This window comes from Gaeumannomyces tritici (genome assembly GCF_000145635.1).
Source record: "Gaeumannomyces tritici R3-111a-1 unplaced genomic scaffold supercont2.3, whole genome shotgun sequence".
In the NCBI taxonomy this organism is placed as follows: Eukaryota; Fungi; Ascomycota; class Sordariomycetes; order Magnaporthales; family Magnaporthaceae; genus Gaeumannomyces; species Gaeumannomyces tritici.
In genome coordinates, this window is record NW_008804547.1 from 1,940,457 (window position 1) to 1,960,024 (window position 19,568).

The window sequence follows — 19,568 nt, forward strand, 5'->3', positions numbered from 1 at the left end:
TAGGGGAGAGCGGACGGGATCCCGTATATTCCAGTGGGTATGGTCGTATGTGGCAACTTATTGCGGTGGGTTGACTGATAGATGTGATGAAGCACGCAAAAATTTCCAGCCAGGCTTCGGGCTCATATTCACAATGGGATGATCAAAACAGTCGACGAGATAATAGAAAGATCTGTTCCAAGTTCTCTTATCAGGCCTTAGCCCGTTGGGTATCATTCGTGACATACGAGTTCGTCTAGCCCGCCAAGTGCCAGTTCTGGCATCACCCACTTTAGATGGGAGGGAAACTGGCTGTCCTGGTTTCGCCATCAGCAGTCACTTTGACCCACGCTAGGCTCGCGAGGTAGGCCCAGGATCCCTCCCACCTGTCCAACGCGGCAAGATTTTCCTCGCTTGTGAGATCGGGCATATCTGCAAGGAGATCATGTATCAGTCCAGCCATTCATCCTTGTCTTTCGAAGCAAGGATAAAATGCGGTAGTTGAGAGTTAAGGGTTAGGACATACAGAAGCCGTTTTTATGCTCCTTCTCGAGTGTGACCATGTTCACCTTGAGTACTTCCTCTCTGGAGCTGGCACCCCTGCCAGGACGGCGGGCGCTTTTGATCTCGGCGTACTCTTCATCGTACTGGTGCACAAACCTGGAGGGCGGAAACTCTGTAAGCACGAGAAACAGGAGAGAGACAAGGGAGGCGCGATGCTGTCGCGCACTAGGGCTGTGCGGATATTGGACCCTTACTTCTTCACGATATCTTGCACGGCCTCCATTGTAAGGGGCTTGGGTAGACTGCTCGCCTGGACAGCATCCCTGAAAAAAGTCACCCGAGATACTGTAGATTTCCCGTGTCAGCTCGCGCTTTTATGTTCGCCAGCAGTTAGGGAATAGACAATGACATGTTCAAGAACATACGTAGAGGCTGGTCACCCTTCTTCCTGGCCTGGGCGAGCTTTTCAAGCCTGTCGTCCCTTACCTGGGCCTTGTGAAGCCGCTTGGCGTTGCGGGAGTTCTGGTGCAGATTATCCATGACCCCATTTCGCTTCTTGGAAATCTGCTTGCGAGTCTTCTCCAGGGTTTTGGCCATTTTGGCGGGCGAGATGACTTCCGAGAGCCTGCGTGTGGTCTGAGTTGGCGGATTGAGACGAGCAACCAAGTGGATGGGATCAGTCCTGTCTAACGCGGAGCACTTCGAGATGTCACGCGATTGCAATAGCTACTTGATAATCGATATCCAGCAAGGTCGCCGCTGTTCGCTGCAAAGATTCTTTTCGCTGCAGAAATCCCATATGCTAACAAAAAATTTCCCATTTTCGATGGTGGGGCTCGTGATGCCTATGTGGGCCTGGAAGGTCGGTTCTGACTGTGGGGTCACGGCCATCCAATGCCTGCTCATTCGTGGCTGGCAGCCAGGGGTGAGAGTCATCTGGATCCGCTTCCCGGCCTTGGAGGTTGCCCGGGGAATGGCACCAGCCGCGACGCGACTGACTGTGGAGCGGGAGCCTCCAGCTCTTACCTGCCCTGTCGATTGCTAAAGTGGATTTCCCGCCATCTTGGGTGGCTCAATAATTTGTCGGCAGCCGCCCAGAATGCAATTCGCGTCACTCAACCGTCCGCATCGAACAAACCACCAACCGAGCTTCTCTGGCCAACGCCCGCGCCGCAACACCACTACGCCTAGCTTCCGTTCGCCCATTGCCGTCCTAGCATTCCTCTTGCCCTTGTGCTATCCTCTTCTTGCTGTGCCGTGACCTCGACCGGGGAAACTGCTTGTTTTTCTGCAAGGAGGCAGACGCGTTCTGACCTGCGCAAGCTCGCCGTTACGTTGCCCCGCAAGTACCACAGTAGCCGCTGCTGCCCACACGCCTAGCGCTACCCTTGCCTCTCAACATTGAAGTCCCTCGACCTATCCAGACGGCAACAAGATCTTTCCGGATGGCTGCCCTCGCCCTCTAGCACCGACAAACCAACTGGCCCGTCCCTGTCACCACTTGTGATCTGCCAGTCCCCTCATATCGGCGGTCACATCTGGTGCCGCCACGATGGGCATCTCCGGTAAGCCCAAGAGCAGGAACTGCCGTCAGTTTGGCTTACCACTAACCCTTTTTTAGGCCTGCTTCCCTTGCTCAAGTCGATCCACAAACAGACGGAACTGAAAAAATTCTCTGGCGAGACGTTGGCTGTCGATGCCTACGGATGGCTTCATCGCGGCGCCGTCTCCTGCGCCTTGGAGCTGGCACAGGGGAAGCCAACGCGAAGGTCAGTTGCACACTCGCATCCTAGTCAGGACTAGAATACGCTCTACAGATACGGATTACTGACTGCTTCCACGCATAGATATGTTGACTTTGCCATGCACCGGGTGAGGATGGTCAAGCATTTTGGTGCAGTCCCCTATCTGGTTTTCGATGGGGACTTTCTGCCTAGCAAGGCCATGACCGAATCCTCACGTGCCAAGCGCCGCGAAGATAGCAAAAAGGCCGGTATGGAGCTTCTCAAGGCTGGTAAGCCTGCGCAAGCCTACCAAGAGTTCCAGAAGGCCATCGATGTGACCCCTGAGATGGCTCGCAATCTTATCGAGGAGCTCAAGAAGGCCGACCTGCCCTATGTCGTAGCCCCTTATGAGGCCGACGCCCAGATGGTCTACCTGGAGCGCCACGGCTATGTCAGCGGCATTATATCGGAGGATTCGGACCTACTCGTATTTGGCGCCAAGCGCCTGCTCACCAAACTTGACCAGTACGGCCAATGCATCGAAATAAACCGCCGCGACTTCTGTTCCGTCCGGGAGATCTCCCTCACCGGATGGACCGACGCCGAGTTCCGACAGATGGCCATATTTAGTGGCTGTGACTATCTGGATGGCCTCAGCGGCATGGGCCTGAAGACGGCTTATCGGATGATCCGGAAGCACAAGACCCCGGAGAAGATCATCAAGGTGATGCAGTTTGAGGGCAAGCGTCGCGTCTCGGAGAACTACCTCGCTTCCTTCAAGCAGGCCGAGATCACCTTCCTTCACCAGCGAGTCTACTGCCCGGAGAAGAAGCAGCTCGTCCTCCTTACTGAACCAACCTCGGGGCTGGATGTCGAGGAAATGCCCTTCATCGGCGGCAAGGTTGATCCCGAGATGGCTCGGGCGATCGCGGTTGGAGACGTCAATCCCATAACAAAAGAGCGCATCATACTGCCGGCAGCAGTCGCGCCTTCAGGACGTCGGAGTCTTGGCGCCACAGCACCAGCACCGGCTCCGAGCAGACCGCTGTCGAAGCCCATCGACACGTACTTCAGCATAGGCCACCAACGAATCCCAATGGGCGAGATGGACGCCAACTGCTTCACAGTTGATCCTCAACAGGTAGCTGCTCTCACGGACCATGGGCTGGTTCCGCGTGTGTTCCCTCTGCCTCGACCCTATCTCGACGAGGCTAGGGACGCCGCCCCTTCCGGTATCCCGCGACCTTACCGGGCGGGGCCGCAACTGAACCGTCGGCGTACCGAGCCTATTTCGAGCCTGCTTGGCATGGAAGCGCCGTCTGCAGCAAACCGTCGGCGCACTGCGGGACCACCCGTCAGAACATCAGACGACGCAGACTTGGTTGACGCATCGCCGTCTCCTCGTAAGAAGGCGCGGCTCTGCGGCGATGATGCATCTGCCGGTGCAGCTAGTGCTTCCCCTTCGCGCCGGAGCAAGTTTTTCACGAAGAAAACGACGACGCCAAAGAAGCTCAAGAGGAGGAGCGCTCCAGGGTATCTGATGTCGGACGACTCCATCGACGATGTTCTCCTCAGTCTGCCCGAGTTCGGATCGTTCAATTCGTCACAATCTGCCAAGCCGAGAAATTCTATGCCGGTCTTCATGGACAGTCCCGAAAAGGGGACGATGAGCCCTGATGTTGTGACAGGAACGCCCATCAGGCGTTTGGACAGCGACAACATCGAGGTCCTCGCCAGCTCCCCTTTCCGGCCTGTAACCGAACCTGCCGAGAAGGAGGCAGCTCTTGTGGACACCGAAAATGACCAGGGCGACTCGAGTAAGATTCGTGCGGCCCTGGATCAGTTTGCCTATACGCCAGGGGCCCCTGCCCCCACAAATGGAGGAACTAAGATGGCGTTCGGACTCCCGACTCCATCATCCAGCATCGTGGGGACATCAGACGACCGACCGACCAAGATGACTCTCGGACTTCCAACTCCCGCCTCGAGCGTTGCTAGTAGCGCCGGCCTATCGGCCGCAGCGGCGCTCAAGAAACGTGGGCCTTCGGCCTCAGGGACGCCCATGCTCACTCCACTACAGCGCATCGGCGCCAACGCAATAGGCCGACGGAAAGTCAGTGCCCCATTGGCTGTGTCGCCGGATGGGAAAGCACAGGAGCGGCAGAGCAAACGGAGGGTATCTGGACGCGTCGGTCCGCGGAGGAGTCTGCCGGCAGCACCGCCCGTCAATCCATCCTTTGTGCCCTTGCCCAGGGTTGACCTTGACGAAGTGGACGCACTGAACCGACCTCAAGGGACCGAGGACCAGATCATCCCCGATAGCGACGAAGAGGACGACGAACCCCTGTCTCCTGGCTTATCGTCGGGCCGGAACATGAACTTGGCTAGGTTTCTCTACCGCTGACATTATTCGTATCATTTACAAGGTTTGAAGACTTTTTTTTTTGCCTTTCTTTCTGGGTATGTCCCAGGGTTGAGATTATCCCGTTCCCTCCGTTCGCATGTATACCCCTATTGTTGTATTGTAGCATCAGGTGGCGATTACAAGGCGTCCTGCACATCTCGGGTGCGCTTTTATGTTCTGGCAGTCTTCTTCAGAACTTTATACATTCGTCACGGCCTTTTAGACTCACCTTGGCCTTCTTCGTGTCAGGTGCCTTTTGCACACGTCAAATTCACCAGACCCTATTTTCCTGAGCGTATGGCATGGGCCACTTTGAAACGACTACTCTTGGGTTTGGGATCATCGGTTTGGGGCGTACGGCGCATGTAGAGGAAAACATCACATGCATCCCAGGCATGGGGCTGTTGTTAGTGTCATGAGAGCATTCAATCGTTGCTGAAGACCCTGAAGCATCTCGCAGTGATCGAGCATTCTGTGATGGATCAGCGCTATGGATTGCTCGCCAAAGCCATACTGAGTCTCGCGGATAAAAACATCGCACCTCTAGCGTAACCCCGATTTCCCCCAATAACCTTGCCTTGCCCAGTTCGTGTCCCCTCCTTTTCCAATGCGCAAAAAGCCGACCTCTAAAACCCACCCGCGCGAGCCTTCCTTCTAAATCCCTTCCCTCCCATTCCCTCTCGAATCCAAACAACACATACACACACACGCACACACCCTCTACTGCAGCTCAATGGTCGCAGGGGGCTTGCTGGTGGTGTTGTAGACGACGGCGCTGACGCCGTCGACCTCGTTGACGATGCGGGTCGAGATCTTCATGAGTAGGTCCATGTCGAACTTGTAGGCCTCAGCCGTCATAAAGTCCTTTGTGACGACGGCGCGGAGGATCACCATGTAGCCCTCCTGGCGCTTGTCGCCCATGACGCCGACGACGCGGTCGGAGCTGAGGGCGGCGTAGGCCTGGCTCATGTCGTTGTAGATGCCGGCCTCGCGGATCATGCCGATGAAGATGTGGTCGGCCTTGCGGGCCATCTCGACGCGCTCGGGCGTGACCTCGCCGAGGATGCGGATGGCGATGCCCGGGCCGGGGAAGGGGTGGCGCATGACGAGCTCCTCGTCGATACCCATCTCGCGACCGAGCGCGCGCACCTCGTCCTTGAACAGCTCGCGCAGCGGCTCGATGAGCCGGAGGCCCTGGCCCTCCATCATGCGTTTCGGGAGGCCGCCGACGTTATGGTGCGTCTTGATGGTGTCGGACGGGCCCTTGAAGGAGATGGACTCGATGACGTCCGGGTAGAGCGTTCCCTGCAGGAACCACTCGACCTTGCCGGCCTGCGGCGTGTTCTCGGCCGCCTTCTCGATCTTGACGGCCTCCTCCTCGAAGATGTCGATGAAGGTGTTGCCGATGAACTTGCGCTTCTTCTCCGGGTCCAGCTCGCCCTTGAGGCCCGCAAGGAACTTTTGCGACGCGTCCGCGATGGTCAGGTTGATGCCCAGGTGCTCAGCGAGCGTCTTCTTGACCTGCTGGCACTCGTCCAGGCGCATGACTCCGTTGTCGACGAGCACGGCGTGGAACCTGTCGCCGATGGCCTCCTTCACTGCCCAAGTGGAAAGAAAACGGTTAGCAAGAGGCCAGAACTGTTTCCATCTTGCAGGGGGGGACCTGCTGCGTACTCAGCTTGGCGGCCACGGTAGAGTCGACACCGCCAGAGACGGCGCCGATGACCTGGCCCTTCTCGCCGACGAGCTTGCGGATGCGGGCAATCTCTTGGCCGATAAAGTTGGACATGCTCCAGTTCTGGCGGGCGCCGCAGATGCCGACGGCAAAGTTGCGCAGCAGCTCCCCGCCGCGCAGGGTGTGGGTCACCTCGGGGTGGAACTGGACGCCATAGATGGGCTGGGTCTCGTGGGCGACGGCGGCGAAGGGCGAGTTGCTGGTGGTGGCGATGGTATGGAAGCCGGTGGGCGGCTGGCTCAGTTTGTCGCCGTGGCTCATCCAGACCTGCGTCGCGCCGTCGGTGATGCCCTCGAAGAGGCGGTCCACGTGGCCACCATGGCGCTGCGGCGTGAGGTCCTGTTGCGGCCGCCGAGAGGGGGGCGTGTGAGAAAAAGTCCCAAACATCTTGGGGGCAGCGGGGAGGACGGAACGAGTGACTCATACAGCGTAACCAAACTCCTTCTTCTCGCCGGCAACGACGTTGTCCTTGCTGAGCCTCCAGGCGATCTCCTGGAGGCCGTAGCAGATGCCCAGGATGGGAACGCCGAGGTCAAAAAAGGCAGGGTCGACATGGGGCGCGTCCGCGTCGTAGACCGAGTAGGGGCCGCCCGACAGAATGATGCCCTTGGGCTTCCAGGTCAAGTCGGACAGCTTGGTGGTGCATGGCAGCATCTCACTGTAGACCTGGCAGAGACAGATTCAAAGTAAGCATCGTGCATCCCGAAGGTGCGCGATGCAGGACGGCGGGATCAGACGCAGCGAGAGCTGGTCTCTCTTACATTGAGCTCTCGTAACCGCCTGGTGATGAGGTGCGTCACTTGCGAGCCAAAGTCCAACGTCAGAATGGTCTAGGAGTGCTTGGTTAGCTGAGGTGTTTCTGGTAAGATTTTAAGGATGTCGCCTACATCATACGCCTGGTGAGGCGTCTCGGCCTGTTCCGTTGTGGAAGCCATGTCTGCTTTGCGTATCTCTCTGTCTTTGTCTTTCCTATCCTCGACCTTGAAGGCAGGCAGGGGTGATGTCGACAAGTGAGGGGCAGCAGGCGAGTGCGTGAACGTTTAGGGGTGGTAGAAACGGTTTATTGAAAGGGCAAGGACGAAAGCAAAAAATCCCATTGAGGGTCTCCCTCTGACAGCCAGAAGGGGGAATTTATCCTATTTTCTACTACACAAGGCAGGAAACTCCCTCTCCTACACCGGACCTCCAAGTCGTCCTTTTTTTTTCCGTCCCTCCCTGACGAGGGGCACAGGTGAGTCGAGCAGGAACGGGAACCCATTGTTAGTCCCCCAAATTTACACCGCCCGGCAGGAAGTGGAGAACATGAACGCCAAGGTTGCGTCTGGTCCAGGGATAAGCGACCTCCACAAGAAAAAAAAAATCTACAATCTGGAGTGGAGAGCTTGCCCAATCACCTCCAGCTCAACCATTGCCGCCGCGACCACCATCCAACCGCCTCCATCCAAGCTTCCTGGCCTGGCTGTGCCTGTGCGAGACATCTCACGACCAGAGTCGGCGACATTGTCGCCTCTCCACCGGAGCACGCTCTTCTATCGTCCTCACCAGGCGAACGGGCTCGAGCGCGATGGCGGACTCGGATTTGCAGGTTGGCAGCCCCGCTTCATAACGGCTCTAGGCTTGCGCGCTCCCGAGTAGAAATCTGCAGCAGTAGTGTTGACGACCCTTTACAGGAGCGGCTCCGCGAGTCTGCGAAGGCTTTTGATGGTCTGCTATCGCTAATACCCGCCCAGATCTACTACGGAGAGGGCACAAACGTACGTTGGCCCCCTGCGCTGCCACCGCTCTGCGCTGCCTTTCCCGGCACTTCCGCCTGCCATCGTCTCGTCGCCTTGGATCACACTCAGAAGGCATGGGCTTACATGTTTGATTACCCCGCTGCAGGAGCAATGGAAGAGGACGAAGCAATCCAAGGCCGAGAAGAAGGCCGCCAAGCTTGGAAAGCTTGACCCCGACAGCGAAAAGAACCGAACCGCCATGGAGGTCCTAGAGGAGCGTGCTCGAAACAAGCGGAAGCTGCAGGAGCTCGAGCAGCGCGACGACGGATCCGACGGCGCCGGCGATGACCAGGGAGCGGACAACGACAGTGTTCAATTAGAAGGCATCGAGCTCGAGCAGCCACTTAAAAAGCAGAAAACTGCCGATGAGGATGAGGATGACGAAAAGCCCGATACTGCCTTGTCAGAGGCTACCCCCGCCGAGACCGACGCTTCCGTGCCCCTTTCCACTCTGTCAGCCAAAGAGCAAAAGAAGCTGCTCAAAAAGCAGAAAAAGCAAGAGAAAAAGTCTGCCAAGGTCAACGGATCCAAAGAAGAGGACACCACATCCAGGGAAACAGTATCAAACCCAGCACCGCAACCAGAATCTGCGCCTCTCGAGGCCTCCCCTGAGCTCAGGCCATCCACCGAGGTTGATGATTCGAAGGCTTCCCCTGACAGCGAGATGGAGACTGAGGAGATCCCCGGACTATCGACAAAGGAGCACGAGGTACCGTCGCAATCGCCATCAGTATCATCCCAGTCTACATCACCCGTGTTCGACGATGACCAGACAGCACACAAGGGCTCGCTGGAGACCGCCAGCGTTGCAACATCGATAGCATCAGCCACCCCATCAGAGAAGCCAAAGCACGCAAAGCTCCCCGCTAGCTCGTCAGATGCATTCAAAGCGCGCCTGGCCGCAAGGATCGAGGAGCTCAGGAAGGCGCGGAAGGCGGATGGCACCGATGGCCGGCCACCCCAGACACGACAGGAGCTCATCGAGTCGCGGCGCCAGAAGCAGGCCCAGCGTAAGGCGCACAAGAAGGAAGTCCGCCGGTTGGCAAAAGAGGAGGAGGACCGCAAACGCGAAGAAGCGCTGGTTAGTGCACGAACCTCACCAGGTGGTTTCATGAGCCCACTCCGCAGCGATGCGAGCGATGCTGTGGCGACCAACTTCGCGTTTGGTCGCATAGCGTTTGGGGACGGCGCGCAAATGTCACACGACCTGAGCTATGTCAAAGAGGACGCCAAAGGCAAAAAGAAGGGACCGTCTGATCCCAAGACAGCCCTGGCGAAACTCGAGGCGCAAAAGAAGCGTGTGGCGGGCATGCCCGAGGACAAGCGCAAGGAGGTGCTCGAGAAGGAGACATGGCTAGCCGCCCGGCGCCGGGCCGAGGGGGAGAAGGTGCGCGACGACGAGGCCATGCTCAAGAAGGCGGTCAAGCGCAAAGACCAAGCCAAGAAGAAGAGCGAGCGTGAGTGGGCGGCGCGTAAGGAGGGTGTCGAGCAAGCCATGCAGGCGCGACAGAAGAAGCGCGAGGACAACCTGCGCAAGCGTCGCGAGGAGAAGATGCTAGGCAAGGCGGGCAAGAAGAAAAAGGGTGTGGCCACCAAGGGCGGGAGGAAGAGCCGGCCCGGATTCGAGGGTGTAGGCTTGGGTGGCGGCAAGCGCAAGTGAGGGGAGTGAGTCTCCCAGCAGACAGACCCGCGTGTTAAATGTTGGCTTGGCCTCGGCGTGGCAACACAACACATTCAAGTTGAGGTTTGTGGTGCTCAGGACGGGCTCCACAAGCGCTTTTACTTGATGGCGCGGTTTTCCGCTTAACCGATTGTCTGCTCAGATGTTCCTTTTGTTTTGTTCTCGGTTGCTGGGTTCGGCCTGATATGTGGCGTTGGTGGGCGGGCGCGCTCCTTCTTTTCATAGTTACGATTCATAGGGTGACGGTGTGGTGTTTCAGCATTTACAACGGACATGGAAAATAATAAGTCATTAAAAATGAAAGCAACCCAGCCAACGGCTCGTGCCAAACAATATCGTAGACGTTTGGACTGGTATGTATGGGCTAGAAATCTTTCAACCGCATATTTCGGTAACCAACGTGATTAGATGACTAGGGAAGGAAAACAAAAGGCTCATTTTTCCCAGCGCATAAACTCTCCCGGCAGTGTCATGGAAGGGGAAGGGAGAATAAAAAGATGGAAAACCCATGAGAACCCGCACCACATGAACCTTCGACCGCGACACAGACCCAGAGCCCACGTGTCCGTTTCCTTTTTGTGGAGTACGTTCCCGACACTTCTGCCACCCTCGTTTTGTTGTTACATCCCCTTCGCAATGGCGGGATTTACAAAATAAAGAAAGAAGAAATGGTAGCTGGCTGCTGCTCGATGGGGAAAGTCTGGCAAACCTTGTGCGAGGTTCTGAGCTGCCATCCGGTGGGGGGTCGGGAATCCAGGCTGTGGTCGGCTGGTATGCGGTTTATGTGAATGGTGATCGGGGGACCAGGATGTAGGGCTGCGCGCGGGGCAGGAAAGGAATTGAAACGGCGTCGAATTTATAGGAGGGAGTCGAGGCGGGTGAAGACGCTGAGGCATGCGGCGACGACTTCGAGCTGGAGCTCCTTATCCTTGCCCTTGGAAATCTCCTGTGGTAAAGAAGCAAACGGGATTAGCAGTTGATAATGTATGCAGCGAGCCGCAGGGAGCTTGGGGAATTTAAAAAAAAACGACAAGATTTAGCCTTACCTCCTGAATAACCTGTGGGATGTTGGCGCCGATGGCGGTGGCCTTCTTGCCAAAGGGCCACTGGCTGTACTCGGCGAGCAGCTCGTCGGTCTGGGCAAAGGCACGCTCGCGGGCCTCGTGGCCGAGGGTGCTGAGGGCGTTCTCGAGCACGTTGGCGGCGTAGGCCGCGCAGACGAGGGCGATGGTGCGGGCGTAGCGCCACTCGAGGTTCTCGGGCAGGAACTGCGAGTGGGGGAGGACGACGGTGCGCTGCGTGAGCACGTTACGGACGCGGCGCCGGATCTCCTCCTTGGCGCCGTTGTCCACGACGGGGTGCGTCGCCATGTCGAAGAGGAGGAAGTTGCGCTTCTCGGTCCGCAGGATGCCCTTGTCCACCAGGCCCTTGGCCAGCCTCTCGCGCACCTGCTTGAGCTGGTACCCGATCTTCATCAGGTTCCAAGTCTCGCCTACCGCGAGGAGATTGCAGCGGGCTATCCGTCAGCATCTCCAGAATCGAATTGGGTGACGTCGAGGGGGGGGGAAAGGATGTTTGCTACTCACCGCTCAGGAGGTCAATCCAGGCGCTGACGCTCATCTTCTCGCTCGACTTCATCAACTTCAGGGCCTCGTCCAGCAGCACCTCGCCCGTTAGGGTGTCGTCGACGACCTCGACGACGCGATCTGCCAGGGGGAATCGCCTCCTGGCCGGGTCCTTCTGCATGCTGATGCGGCCGCGGAAGGCCAGCTCGATGACTATGCAGCCGCGGAGGGCGTACGAGATGTTGTCGTTCCAGAAGGATAGGTAGCCCTGCGCAGCGGGTTGCATCAATGATTGCCATGTCAGCGTCGTCGTGGTCGTGGTCGTCGCCGCCGTCGCCAATGCGCGCGCGAGTGCGTCGTCGCCCGCACCGTACGCCTCTATCTCTGGTCTCCGAGTGAGGGCGGCCATACCTGCTTGTCTTTCAGGCCCAGCAGCAGGACCTCCTCCATCAGGGTCAGCTTCGGCTGCTTGCTCCTCTCGGCGCTCTCGCTGATGTCGCGCGGGTCGAAGGCGATCTTGTGGCCGTTCTCGCCCGACTCGTAGCTGGTCTCGGGGGCGGTGTCCTTGCGGACGTCGGTTGACGAGTTGGAGCGGTCCATGGCGTTGCTGCTCTCGCCGTCGCCGCCGGCCCCTCCACCGCCGCCGCCTCCACCTCCTCTGCGCCGGGTCAGCCCACCCGATGTGGCCGTCGACATGGCGTCTGTGGTTGTGCGCGTGTGGGCGTTATTGTGTGTGTGTGGATGGGTGTGGTGTGTCGGGCTTGATTGTCGCGCGGGACGAGGTCTCGTGTTCGACGGTGGCTTCTGGTTCGCTCCGCCTGTTTCGCTGCGGGGGATGAAAGCGCCAGTTGCAGGGTTGAGACGGTGCGATTCGGTGGATTATCCCTTGCTGTCGCGTATTTTTTTTTCTTTTGTTTCTTGTCCTATGTTTTATTTTTGGCCGGCGAGAAACGCAAGACGTCAAGGCCGGGACAAGGCTGAAGGCTCAATCAGACGCGGACACCACCCAAGCTGTGGGGCAATCTGCCTGGGCTGGTTACAGGCAGCGACTTATCGATGGGATGAGTCGATTGGATGGTTTAGTATTGTCCTTTTGCAGCCCTGGATCGATCCTTGTCGAGTAAGCAGGAACTGCCACTGCCAGATCTAATGCAGCTAGCTATCAACAATAAAAGACGCCCTGGCGAGTCACTCTAGGTTTTTTTTTTGTCTATGTTTCTCTGCCGCGCCGCTAAAGCCAACTTGTCATGATCTAGACAGCCAGCCCGCCCGCCATGGATGCTCAGCTATGCACGCAGCACGCACGCAGTCGATGCGGCGCAATAAAAAAAAACCGTGCACCCCTGAGGGGTCGCGCTGGATGTGGGGATCAGGGGTTCGATGGGGGCCTAATTTGGGAACATCGACAGCGACACGCCGTGCTGCGCCACGCACTGAAAAAAAAAAAAATCAAGACCGCAACAAAGGTGCTCCCATTTCAAAGTTAATTAACACCACCAAAAAAAATAGCCAGCAACTAAAAGATTGTTTAGATAGTAGGGAATTGAATTGAGATTAAAATAATTAGTAATGGCCTGGATCTCTGCTTTTTTGGGCGTGTTATAGTGCTTTGGCATACGGCAATTGAATTGGTCGAGTTTGTTTTGATGTTTTTTGCTGTAGAGTTTGGGTGGGGAAAAGCATTTGGCAGTCTTGATTTTTCTTTTCAGCTGGTGTGCGCCTAGAGTCGCTGTATCGTATCCATCAGACCACACAGTAAGTCGGGCTTCAGTTCCAGCACGTCAAAGGAAAAAAAGTGCAACCTGTTCGGTGGCTTATCATTGACAAATGGCGTCAATGTCAGTTGGATCGAGAATGAGGCTGACACCAGCGCCACATTCTGTGCTCAGCTCAGCCACCAACGCAACCCCGCGCACGTGATTCTGGACATCTGCAAGACCACGCACCACGCACCACGCACCATGCTGCCTTTGCCTTTCCGCAGCCCATGGACACCGTCGAGTATTGTCAAGGGTCCGAATCCCTGCACCACGACACAACACAATACTTGCCCCGCGCGCTGGACACCTCCTGGCGCAATGCCCAACACGATCGATGCTAGCTCGAAAATTCGCGATCTGGAACGGCATCACGAGTTTGAGAGACGATGTCTATTCTCACCGGCTACCTTCCCCTGAATCTGTACTCCCAGGACTCGGGGTCTCAGATCGACTATGCTGATTGGGCCGTCGCATCGTTTAGTGCGTGACCGCATGGTTTTCTTCTCTTCTTCTCCATCCAGATGCTTGGCTGTGCGTGTGCTCTCATCTCGCAGTAACCATAGCCGAGCCAGCCAAACTACGTATGGTGCCTGAGTGCCTGGCCTTGTTGCACCACTCCCAGCCTCATGTGACAACGGAAACGTCATATCAACATACACCTCTCCAACCATGCCCCATTTTGTCGCTGTTCCCACTGCGGCATTAGCGATGGCGCCTGTTTCTGACCTCGTATGCCAAATGTCTGTGCGTCCTATGCGGGCACCCACTGGGTGTAACAAGGCGTTGGATGGCAGCGACATCTGGCAGCACGCCAAGTGGTAGTCTGACAGATCCACGATGCGCCAGACCATCCCCGGACCTGTCTTGGACTGTAATCTCCCCCTCGTCCATGTGTGACGACGGTCCTCTTTGGCATAACTGCAGACGCCACTGTGCTGAGTACCTGGACGGAGTTGATTCCCTGTTGGGACCGCTTATAACCAACCCTGTCTCATCCGCCCGGGTATCGGCTTTTCAAAACCACGAGCCTGCTCTCTGAGCCGGCCCACAAAGGCGCTCTCATAGCCGAAGGTGGCGTCGCGATGCTGGAGATATCCCTGCGGACATCACCGACGACCCGAGTTCTGTGCCAAGCGATGCCTACCCGTTGGTACCCATGTTTTGAATAGTCTCGACAGACTTCTAGACTGCAGGCATTCCTTAGAGGGTAGGCCACATATATGTGAACCGACTGGTATTCGGATCATGTAGCCTCTTCAGTTGACTCCTATCATTTCCATGCTCAACCCCGGCTCTTCTTGCCTCGCCTTTTGCATTCGACCTCTTGTTGTTCGAGGTGGCTGGTAGGGGAGCGGAAAGGATCCAGAGACCCAACTTCCTCATTGATCTACCTACCTCTAACCTGCTCATCCATAGGACTCATCCAAGTGTCACCACTAGTGTGGCTCGCCTGGAGATTCGAACCTTTCATTAACTTGATCCAACAAGTGTCACTCTTGTGACGCATCACCATAATTCGGGCAAGTCTATGGTCTTGGACTCTGGATTTGATTAGTGGGATCCTGGTGATCCAGTGACGAGCTGAGAAGGTTTCCCGAGACCTTCTCACGGGCTTTTTCCGGACATGACCCGGATAGGGATGGTCTATCGCCATCGCCTCTAGTTCATGCGGGGAGCGCCGAATCCAAACATGTGGGAAGACTGAACGTTCTTTGGCCACGAGCTGGGCTATAAAGCAGGCCTTCACTCATGGAAAGATTCTCAACACGACTCTTTCTCCCAGTGCTTCCCGGTGTTCAACCATCATCCCTCGTTTGAACGACACCCCAGCGTATACTGACTGCGGGACACAGTCGTCTACACTGCCGTCACTGACGCTCGCTGTTTATTTTCTACTGCCTTGTCTCGTCCTTCTAGGAGACGGCAAACATGCGCTCCCTCACGAACCTATGGCTGCTCTCCAGCCTAGCTCACTTGGTGCAGCCCCAAGTGTTGTTCCATGGCGACATGAAGTATGAAGAGTGGAAGCAGGCCGAACGCCTGGGGCTCAACCGTGAGAGAATTCCCAACCGTACCCGCGCTGTTTCGAGACTGCAGGGCTTGGAGTGCTAATGCCTTGGGACCCCTTCGACAGCCGTGAGCATCAGCGATGCCGAGTGGCGCTCCTATACAACCGAGGACTTTGCCAAGTACAAGGCCATCATTGTTCCGGACCCCAACTGCGGCTCGCTGGAGCAAGTCAAGTTCCTTGATGACACCAAGGCTGCCTGGTCCCCGGCCGTGACGGGCAACATCATCCTCATCGGCACGGATCCCGGCTACCACGCAACGTCGCCGCCGATCCAGCCGGGAGCGGTGTCGCTCATCGAGGGCGGCGTGTCCTTCGCGGCGGCGGGCAACGGCACGGGCCTGTACTACTGCCTGTCGTGCTACTACCAGGACTCGGTGAGCGCGACGGTCGAGGAGCTGTCGGGGCTGGGCCACTTCGAGGTGCGCGGGAACCTCGAGTGCTACAACGACGCGCACATGGTGGCCAACTCGAGCGCACTGCGGGGCGTCAACGACACGGCCCTAAGCAACTGGTCCTGCAGCGTGCACGAGGTCTTCTCCGTCTACCCCATGAACGGCACCGGCGGCTTCGAGCCCCTCGTCATCGCCCAGGGCGCCAAGGGCACGGGCAACCGCACCTTTGCCGACGGCACCTCGGGCGTCGCCTACGTCATCACCAACGGCGCCACCCCCGCCGGCTGCGGCAACGGCGTCTGGGAGCCCGCCTTCGGCGAGGAGTGCGACGGCGGGCCGTCCAACGGCCAAAACGGCACGCTCTGCACCACCTCGTGCAAGTGCCTGTTCGGCGTCGTGGGCAACGGCACCTGTGCGACCAACACCACGAGCTCGTCCACCACGAGCGGCTCGTCGTCGACCCGGTTCAGTAGCAGCCTGACCTCGTCTACAGGCACTGCCGTGTTTACCAACTCTAGGTATTTCGCAGTCTCTCCTCCATCATGGCAGACCCCTGTGGCGCTATCCCAAACGCTGACGTAGCAACCCTCTCTATCTCTAGCGCCCCTATCACAGGATCCCCGTCGACCGCCCCTCCTTTGCCGACCAACACCAGCATCCCTGTGAACGGCACCACGTCAGCCACGGGCTTCCTGAACTCGACAACGACGACAACGACCTTGTCCAGCACTACGACTACCACATCAACTAGTGACTTGATATCCAGCCTCACCCCTACTGTTCCTCCGCCGCCGGCTTCTGTCATTGTCTCTACCTTGGTCGTGACCTCTGTCATATCTATCGATCCAACCTCGTCGTCGTCTACGATCATCACCTCTCTGATATCGCTGACAGTAACACCAACCATACCGACAGGGACATCTGTGGCCAATTCTTCGTCTCCATCATCAATCTCACCGACGTCGTCGACTGGCCTTGGCTTGAACTCTACGTCAATCTTGCCTTCCGATACGACGAGTCTTCCGGCCAGCAGTCCGCTGATTTCGATCGTGGTGTCTGTGATCACGTCCATAGTTTCCATCGATCCCACGTCTTCGTCTACGACACTGATCACCACCAGTGTCCCTGTATCGTTGCTCACATCTACCCCATCGATATTGCCTACAGGGCCCAGCTCTGGGAACACAAGGCCGCCTGGCCCATCTGTCATCACTGTTGTTCTGACCTCGATTGTGTCCGTGAACCCAACGTCCTCGTCAACAACTCTCGTCACAACAGTAGTGCCAGCGAGCGCCTCTACGCCAGGTGGAACCGGAGGGCCATCAAGCCTAGGCACCGACTCTAGCACGGGGCCGTCCTCAGTGGCGCCGTCGGCTGAAACGTCGCCGATTCCTTCGTCTGGCGTGACTTCCGTGGTCACATCCACGGTATCCCCTGGCCCCAACCCTTCCATCAGCACATTCCTTACGACGATATTCCCTTCAAATACCCCAACGAGACCCGCTGTCTCGGCTGTTACATCGGTCATCACGTCAATAATCAGCATCGACCCGACCTCGTCGTCCACAACACTCATTATCACCACTTATCCTGTTTCGGCACCGCCCTCTTCGTTAAGCTCTTCGGTCTCAAACACGGATTCGGTGTCAGGGTCGGACACCACGTCTGCGCCACAGACTACGATCGCGGTCTCGGCCATCACGTCGGTCATCACCACCGTTGTCTCTCTGAATCCGACATCATCCACGACCAGCTTGGTGACCACCGTCATCCCCGTGGGTTCTCCGACTCCTACTACTCCGTACAGCTCGACTATCACGACGCTGGTCACACGCAATCCAAACTCTATCGTCACGTCGGTGATAACTATCATCGTGACCCCTTCACCGCCTGCTACTTCTGTTCCTAGAGATTCCTCTACCTCGCTCGCCCCGTCCTCAGACCCAACCACTATCACTACGTCGTTCCCCAACTCCACGAGCACTGGAAGCTCCATCTCGAGCCTGAGCACCGGCACCGGAGGCACTTCGGTCAACCTCACTACCTCCACCAGCGTATCGGTTGGGACGAGTACTGGGACTTCTCTGGTTACGACGGCGACATCGTTTACGTCAACCTTCAACATCACGGTGAGCACAGCCGTGCCGACTGTAGTGCCCGTCAACTCTACTACGTCCAAGCGCCAGAGCTGGTCCAACAGCACTACGAAAGCTACCACGACCTCCACAGGAACGTCCACACAAACCACCGTGGTGCGTTCCACCAGTGTTGTTCTCACTACCGCTGAGTCCACGAGTGAGATGACATCGACGCTTGGCAGCTCAGCATCAAGCACCCTGCCAACAACTTCCACCGCAACGTCAACCTCGACATCACTGTCTATATCCACTGCTACGGAAGTCACCACCCCTAGTGGAAGCTCCGCAACAGTGTCTACAGCCACTTCTGAGCTGCCCTCGGCGACTGGGACGTCTGCAACCCCAAGCCTGGTGAGCAGCACGTCGGTCATGACCTCCACGGTTGTCTCATCGTCCACGCTTGTATCCTCCGCTACATTTGTGACAACATCCACCTCTATATTGTCCTCGACAATTGTTTCGTCGTCGACGACAGTTTTGACTTCGGCGCTGGTCACCACCCTGGTCACTTCCAGCACTGTCAGCACGAACAGCTCCTCTAGCTCTGTTGGAGGAGTTTCCAGCACCTCTAGCCTGACGACACCCACAAGCACAACCACTACCAGCACAGGAGCCACTTCAGAACTATCACGGCCCCCAGTCCCGAGCGGAGGTACGGCAACTAGCTCCACTCAGCCTGGAAGCACCGATTCTAGCTGGGCTATATCGACCGTCTCAACAGAAACCCACTATGGGTCGTCGACCACCCCTGTTTCTCTCACAACCTCCACCAGGCTGCCTGCCACTTCCCGCTCGGATGCCGAGCCAGGCGGCAGCGGCACATCGACAACCACGTCGACAGCGAGCTTGACTTCGACGACGACGCTGACGACAAGCCCAAGCACCTGGACCACCCAAACCTCGGACACGGATGCTCCCTCCACCACCGCCACCCCGGAAACGACCTACCATCCCAGCAGCACGATGGACTGGACGCACACGTCGGGATCCATGTCGACGCCGTGCCCCTACGGCTTCTCCACGCCGCTCACGGACGGCCTGTCCAGGACCACGACGACGGATTCGACCTCCCCGACGGGGCCAACAACGACAGGACCCTCGTCTCCCAGCACCAACATCGATCCGACGCCGTCTACCTCCATGCCTGGCACTACGGACGGCTGGAGCGCGACGACTTTGACGACCACAACCGGGACCTCGCCAACTTTATGGCCGACGGGACCCTCGACTGGCATCCCTAGCACCATGCCACCACTGACCCCCATTCCCTACGACAACGGGTCGTGCAACAAGTTTGTCACTGTGGAGATTATCTACGTCGTCGAAGTGATCGAAATCTGTCCCGAGGGCAGCACCAGTGAGTTTTCCGCCTCTCCCATAACCCTCGTCACCTCCACCCTCTTGCGCACCACCCATCTAACCGCCATCTCTCTCCCAAACAGCCACCAAAACCCTCCCGGACCAGGGGTCGACCCTCCGGACCTCGTACTGCGCGACCCTGTCCGCGACCCCATGCTACGCGTGCCTAATCAGCAGCACGTACCTGCCCGGGGTGACACCCTCTGTGACGGTGGTGAGTTGCGAAGCCCCAACCACCCAGCCTACATGGGCAGCGCCCTTCCTTTGTGCCAGGAAGCGTACTAACAGCAGCCCCGGATGATCCCTGCAGACCTCGACGCGCCGCACGACCACGTACGTCGCCGACAAGTCCGCGACCGCCGCCCCGCCGCTGGACCCGGCCGTGTCGGTGGTGCCCATCGCCCCGCCTCCCGCCGCCGCCGCCGCGGGCGCGCTCAGGGCCGCCGCGCGCAAGGAGCAGGCCGGGCCCGTGACGGCCGGG

At 57.7% G+C, this 19,568-nt stretch overlaps 7 protein-coding genes across 7 annotated transcripts; 3 read left to right on the forward strand and 4 right to left on the reverse strand.

The window, feature by feature from the left end:
• Positions 1-105: 105 nt before the first annotated feature.
• On the reverse strand, positions 106-1,282 carry GGTG_05762 (hypothetical protein). The gene is made up of 4 exons (XM_009223569.1): positions 909-1,282; positions 738-828; positions 506-639; positions 106-411 (listed from the first exon to the last, which is right to left on the reverse strand). Exons 1-4 carry the CDS (start codon positions 1,078-1,080, stop codon positions 272-274), a joined length of 537 nt encoding a protein of 178 aa, XP_009221833.1. The 5' UTR covers positions 1,081-1,282; the 3' UTR covers positions 106-271.
• A 274-nt stretch (positions 1,283-1,556) lies between these two features.
• Positions 1,557-5,053, forward strand: GGTG_05763 (exonuclease 1). The gene is made up of 3 exons (XM_009223570.1): positions 1,557-2,048; positions 2,105-2,252; positions 2,331-5,053. Exons 1-3 carry the CDS (start codon positions 2,036-2,038, stop codon positions 4,609-4,611), a joined length of 2,442 nt encoding a protein of 813 aa, XP_009221834.1. The 5' UTR covers positions 1,557-2,035; the 3' UTR covers positions 4,612-5,053.
• On the reverse strand, positions 5,044-7,553 carry GGTG_05764 (GMP synthase). The gene is made up of 5 exons (XM_009223571.1): positions 7,234-7,553; positions 7,108-7,176; positions 6,773-7,012; positions 6,286-6,685; positions 5,044-6,209 (listed from the first exon to the last, which is right to left on the reverse strand). The coding sequence occupies exons 1-5, from the start codon at positions 7,279-7,281 to the stop codon at positions 5,332-5,334; spliced, it is 1,635 nt and encodes a 544-aa protein (XP_009221835.1). The 5' UTR covers positions 7,282-7,553; the 3' UTR covers positions 5,044-5,331.
• Positions 7,554-7,746: 193 nt separating this feature from the next.
• Positions 7,747-10,205, forward strand: GGTG_05765 (hypothetical protein). Its single transcript, XM_009223572.1, has 3 exons — positions 7,747-7,931; positions 8,017-8,100; positions 8,228-10,205. The coding sequence occupies exons 1-3, from the start codon at positions 7,911-7,913 to the stop codon at positions 9,779-9,781; spliced, it is 1,659 nt and encodes a 552-aa protein (XP_009221836.1). The 5' UTR covers positions 7,747-7,910; the 3' UTR covers positions 9,782-10,205.
• Positions 10,041-12,385, reverse strand: GGTG_05766 (vacuolar protein sorting-associated protein 74). Its single transcript, XM_009223573.1, has 4 exons — positions 11,779-12,385; positions 11,389-11,635; positions 10,849-11,294; positions 10,041-10,748 (listed from the first exon to the last, which is right to left on the reverse strand). Exons 1-4 carry the CDS (start codon positions 12,061-12,063, stop codon positions 10,659-10,661), a joined length of 1,068 nt encoding a protein of 355 aa, XP_009221837.1. The 5' UTR covers positions 12,064-12,385; the 3' UTR covers positions 10,041-10,658.
• Positions 12,386-14,908: 2,523 nt separating this feature from the next.
• Positions 14,909-18,003, forward strand: GGTG_05767 (hypothetical protein; the record flags this gene model as incomplete). Its single annotated transcript, XM_009223574.1, has 6 exons — positions 14,909-15,180; positions 15,262-16,108; positions 16,192-16,311; positions 16,506-16,644; positions 17,267-17,842; positions 17,911-18,003. Exons 1-6 carry the CDS (start codon positions 15,057-15,059, stop codon positions 18,001-18,003), a joined length of 1,899 nt encoding a protein of 632 aa, XP_009221838.1. The 5' UTR covers positions 14,909-15,056.
• A 614-nt stretch (positions 18,004-18,617) lies between these two features.
• Positions 18,618-19,568, reverse strand: GGTG_05768 (hypothetical protein). Its single transcript, XM_009223575.1, has one exon. The coding sequence runs from the start codon at positions 18,991-18,993 to the stop codon at positions 18,736-18,738; it is 258 nt and encodes an 85-aa protein (XP_009221839.1). The 5' UTR covers positions 18,994-19,568; the 3' UTR covers positions 18,618-18,735.

What these genes read in the sequence shown, in the direction of transcription:
- GGTG_05764 (XM_009223571.1), bottom strand. Translation starts at nt 7,281, where the DNA reads ATGGCTTCCACAACGGAACAGGCCGAGACGCCTCACCAGGCGTATGAT. An exon ending in CGCCTCACCAGGCGTATGAT is followed by an intron (nt 7,177 to 7,233) that starts GTAGGCGACATC and finishes AAGCACTCCTAG; the next exon opens with ACCATTCTGACGTTGGACTT. An exon ending in GGCGGTTACGAGAGCTCAAT is followed by an intron (nt 7,013 to 7,107) that starts GTAAGAGAGACC and finishes TGTCTCTGCCAG; the next exon opens with GTCTACAGTGAGATGCTGCC.
- GGTG_05762 (XM_009223569.1), bottom strand. Translation starts at nt 1,080, where the DNA reads ATGGCCAAAACCCTGGAGAAGACTCGCAAGCAGATTTCCAAGAAGCGA. An exon ending in GAAGGGTGACCAGCCTCTAC is followed by an intron (nt 829 to 908) that starts GTATGTTCTTGA and finishes GGAAATCTACAG; the next exon opens with TATCTCGGGTGACTTTTTTC. An exon ending in GGAGCATAAAAACGGCTTCT is followed by an intron (nt 412 to 505) that starts GTATGTCCTAAC and finishes ATCTCCTTGCAG; the next exon opens with ATATGCCCGATCTCACAAGC.
- GGTG_05768 (XM_009223575.1), bottom strand. Translation starts at nt 18,993, where the DNA reads ATGGGGGTCAGTGGTGGCATGGTGCTAGGGATGCCAGTCGAGGGTCCC.
- GGTG_05765 (XM_009223572.1), top strand. Translation starts at nt 7,911, where the DNA reads ATGGCGGACTCGGATTTGCAG. An exon ending in TGGCGGACTCGGATTTGCAG is followed by an intron (nt 7,932 to 8,016) that starts GTTGGCAGCCCC and finishes GACCCTTTACAG; the next exon opens with GAGCGGCTCCGCGAGTCTGC. An exon ending in ACTACGGAGAGGGCACAAAC is followed by an intron (nt 8,101 to 8,227) that starts GTACGTTGGCCC and finishes ACCCCGCTGCAG; the next exon opens with GAGCAATGGAAGAGGACGAA.
- GGTG_05766 (XM_009223573.1), bottom strand. Translation starts at nt 12,063, where the DNA reads ATGTCGACGGCCACATCGGGTGGGCTGACCCGGCGCAGAGGAGGTGGA. An exon ending in TGGGCCTGAAAGACAAGCAG is followed by an intron (nt 11,636 to 11,778) that starts GTATGGCCGCCC and finishes CCCGCTGCGCAG; the next exon opens with GGCTACCTATCCTTCTGGAA. An exon ending in TCCCACAGGTTATTCAGGAG is followed by an intron (nt 10,749 to 10,848) that starts GTAAGGCTAAAT and finishes TCTTTACCACAG; the next exon opens with GAGATTTCCAAGGGCAAGGA.
- GGTG_05763 (XM_009223570.1), top strand. An exon ending in CAGGGGAAGCCAACGCGAAG is followed by an intron (nt 2,253 to 2,330) that starts GTCAGTTGCACA and finishes TTCCACGCATAG; the next exon opens with ATATGTTGACTTTGCCATGC.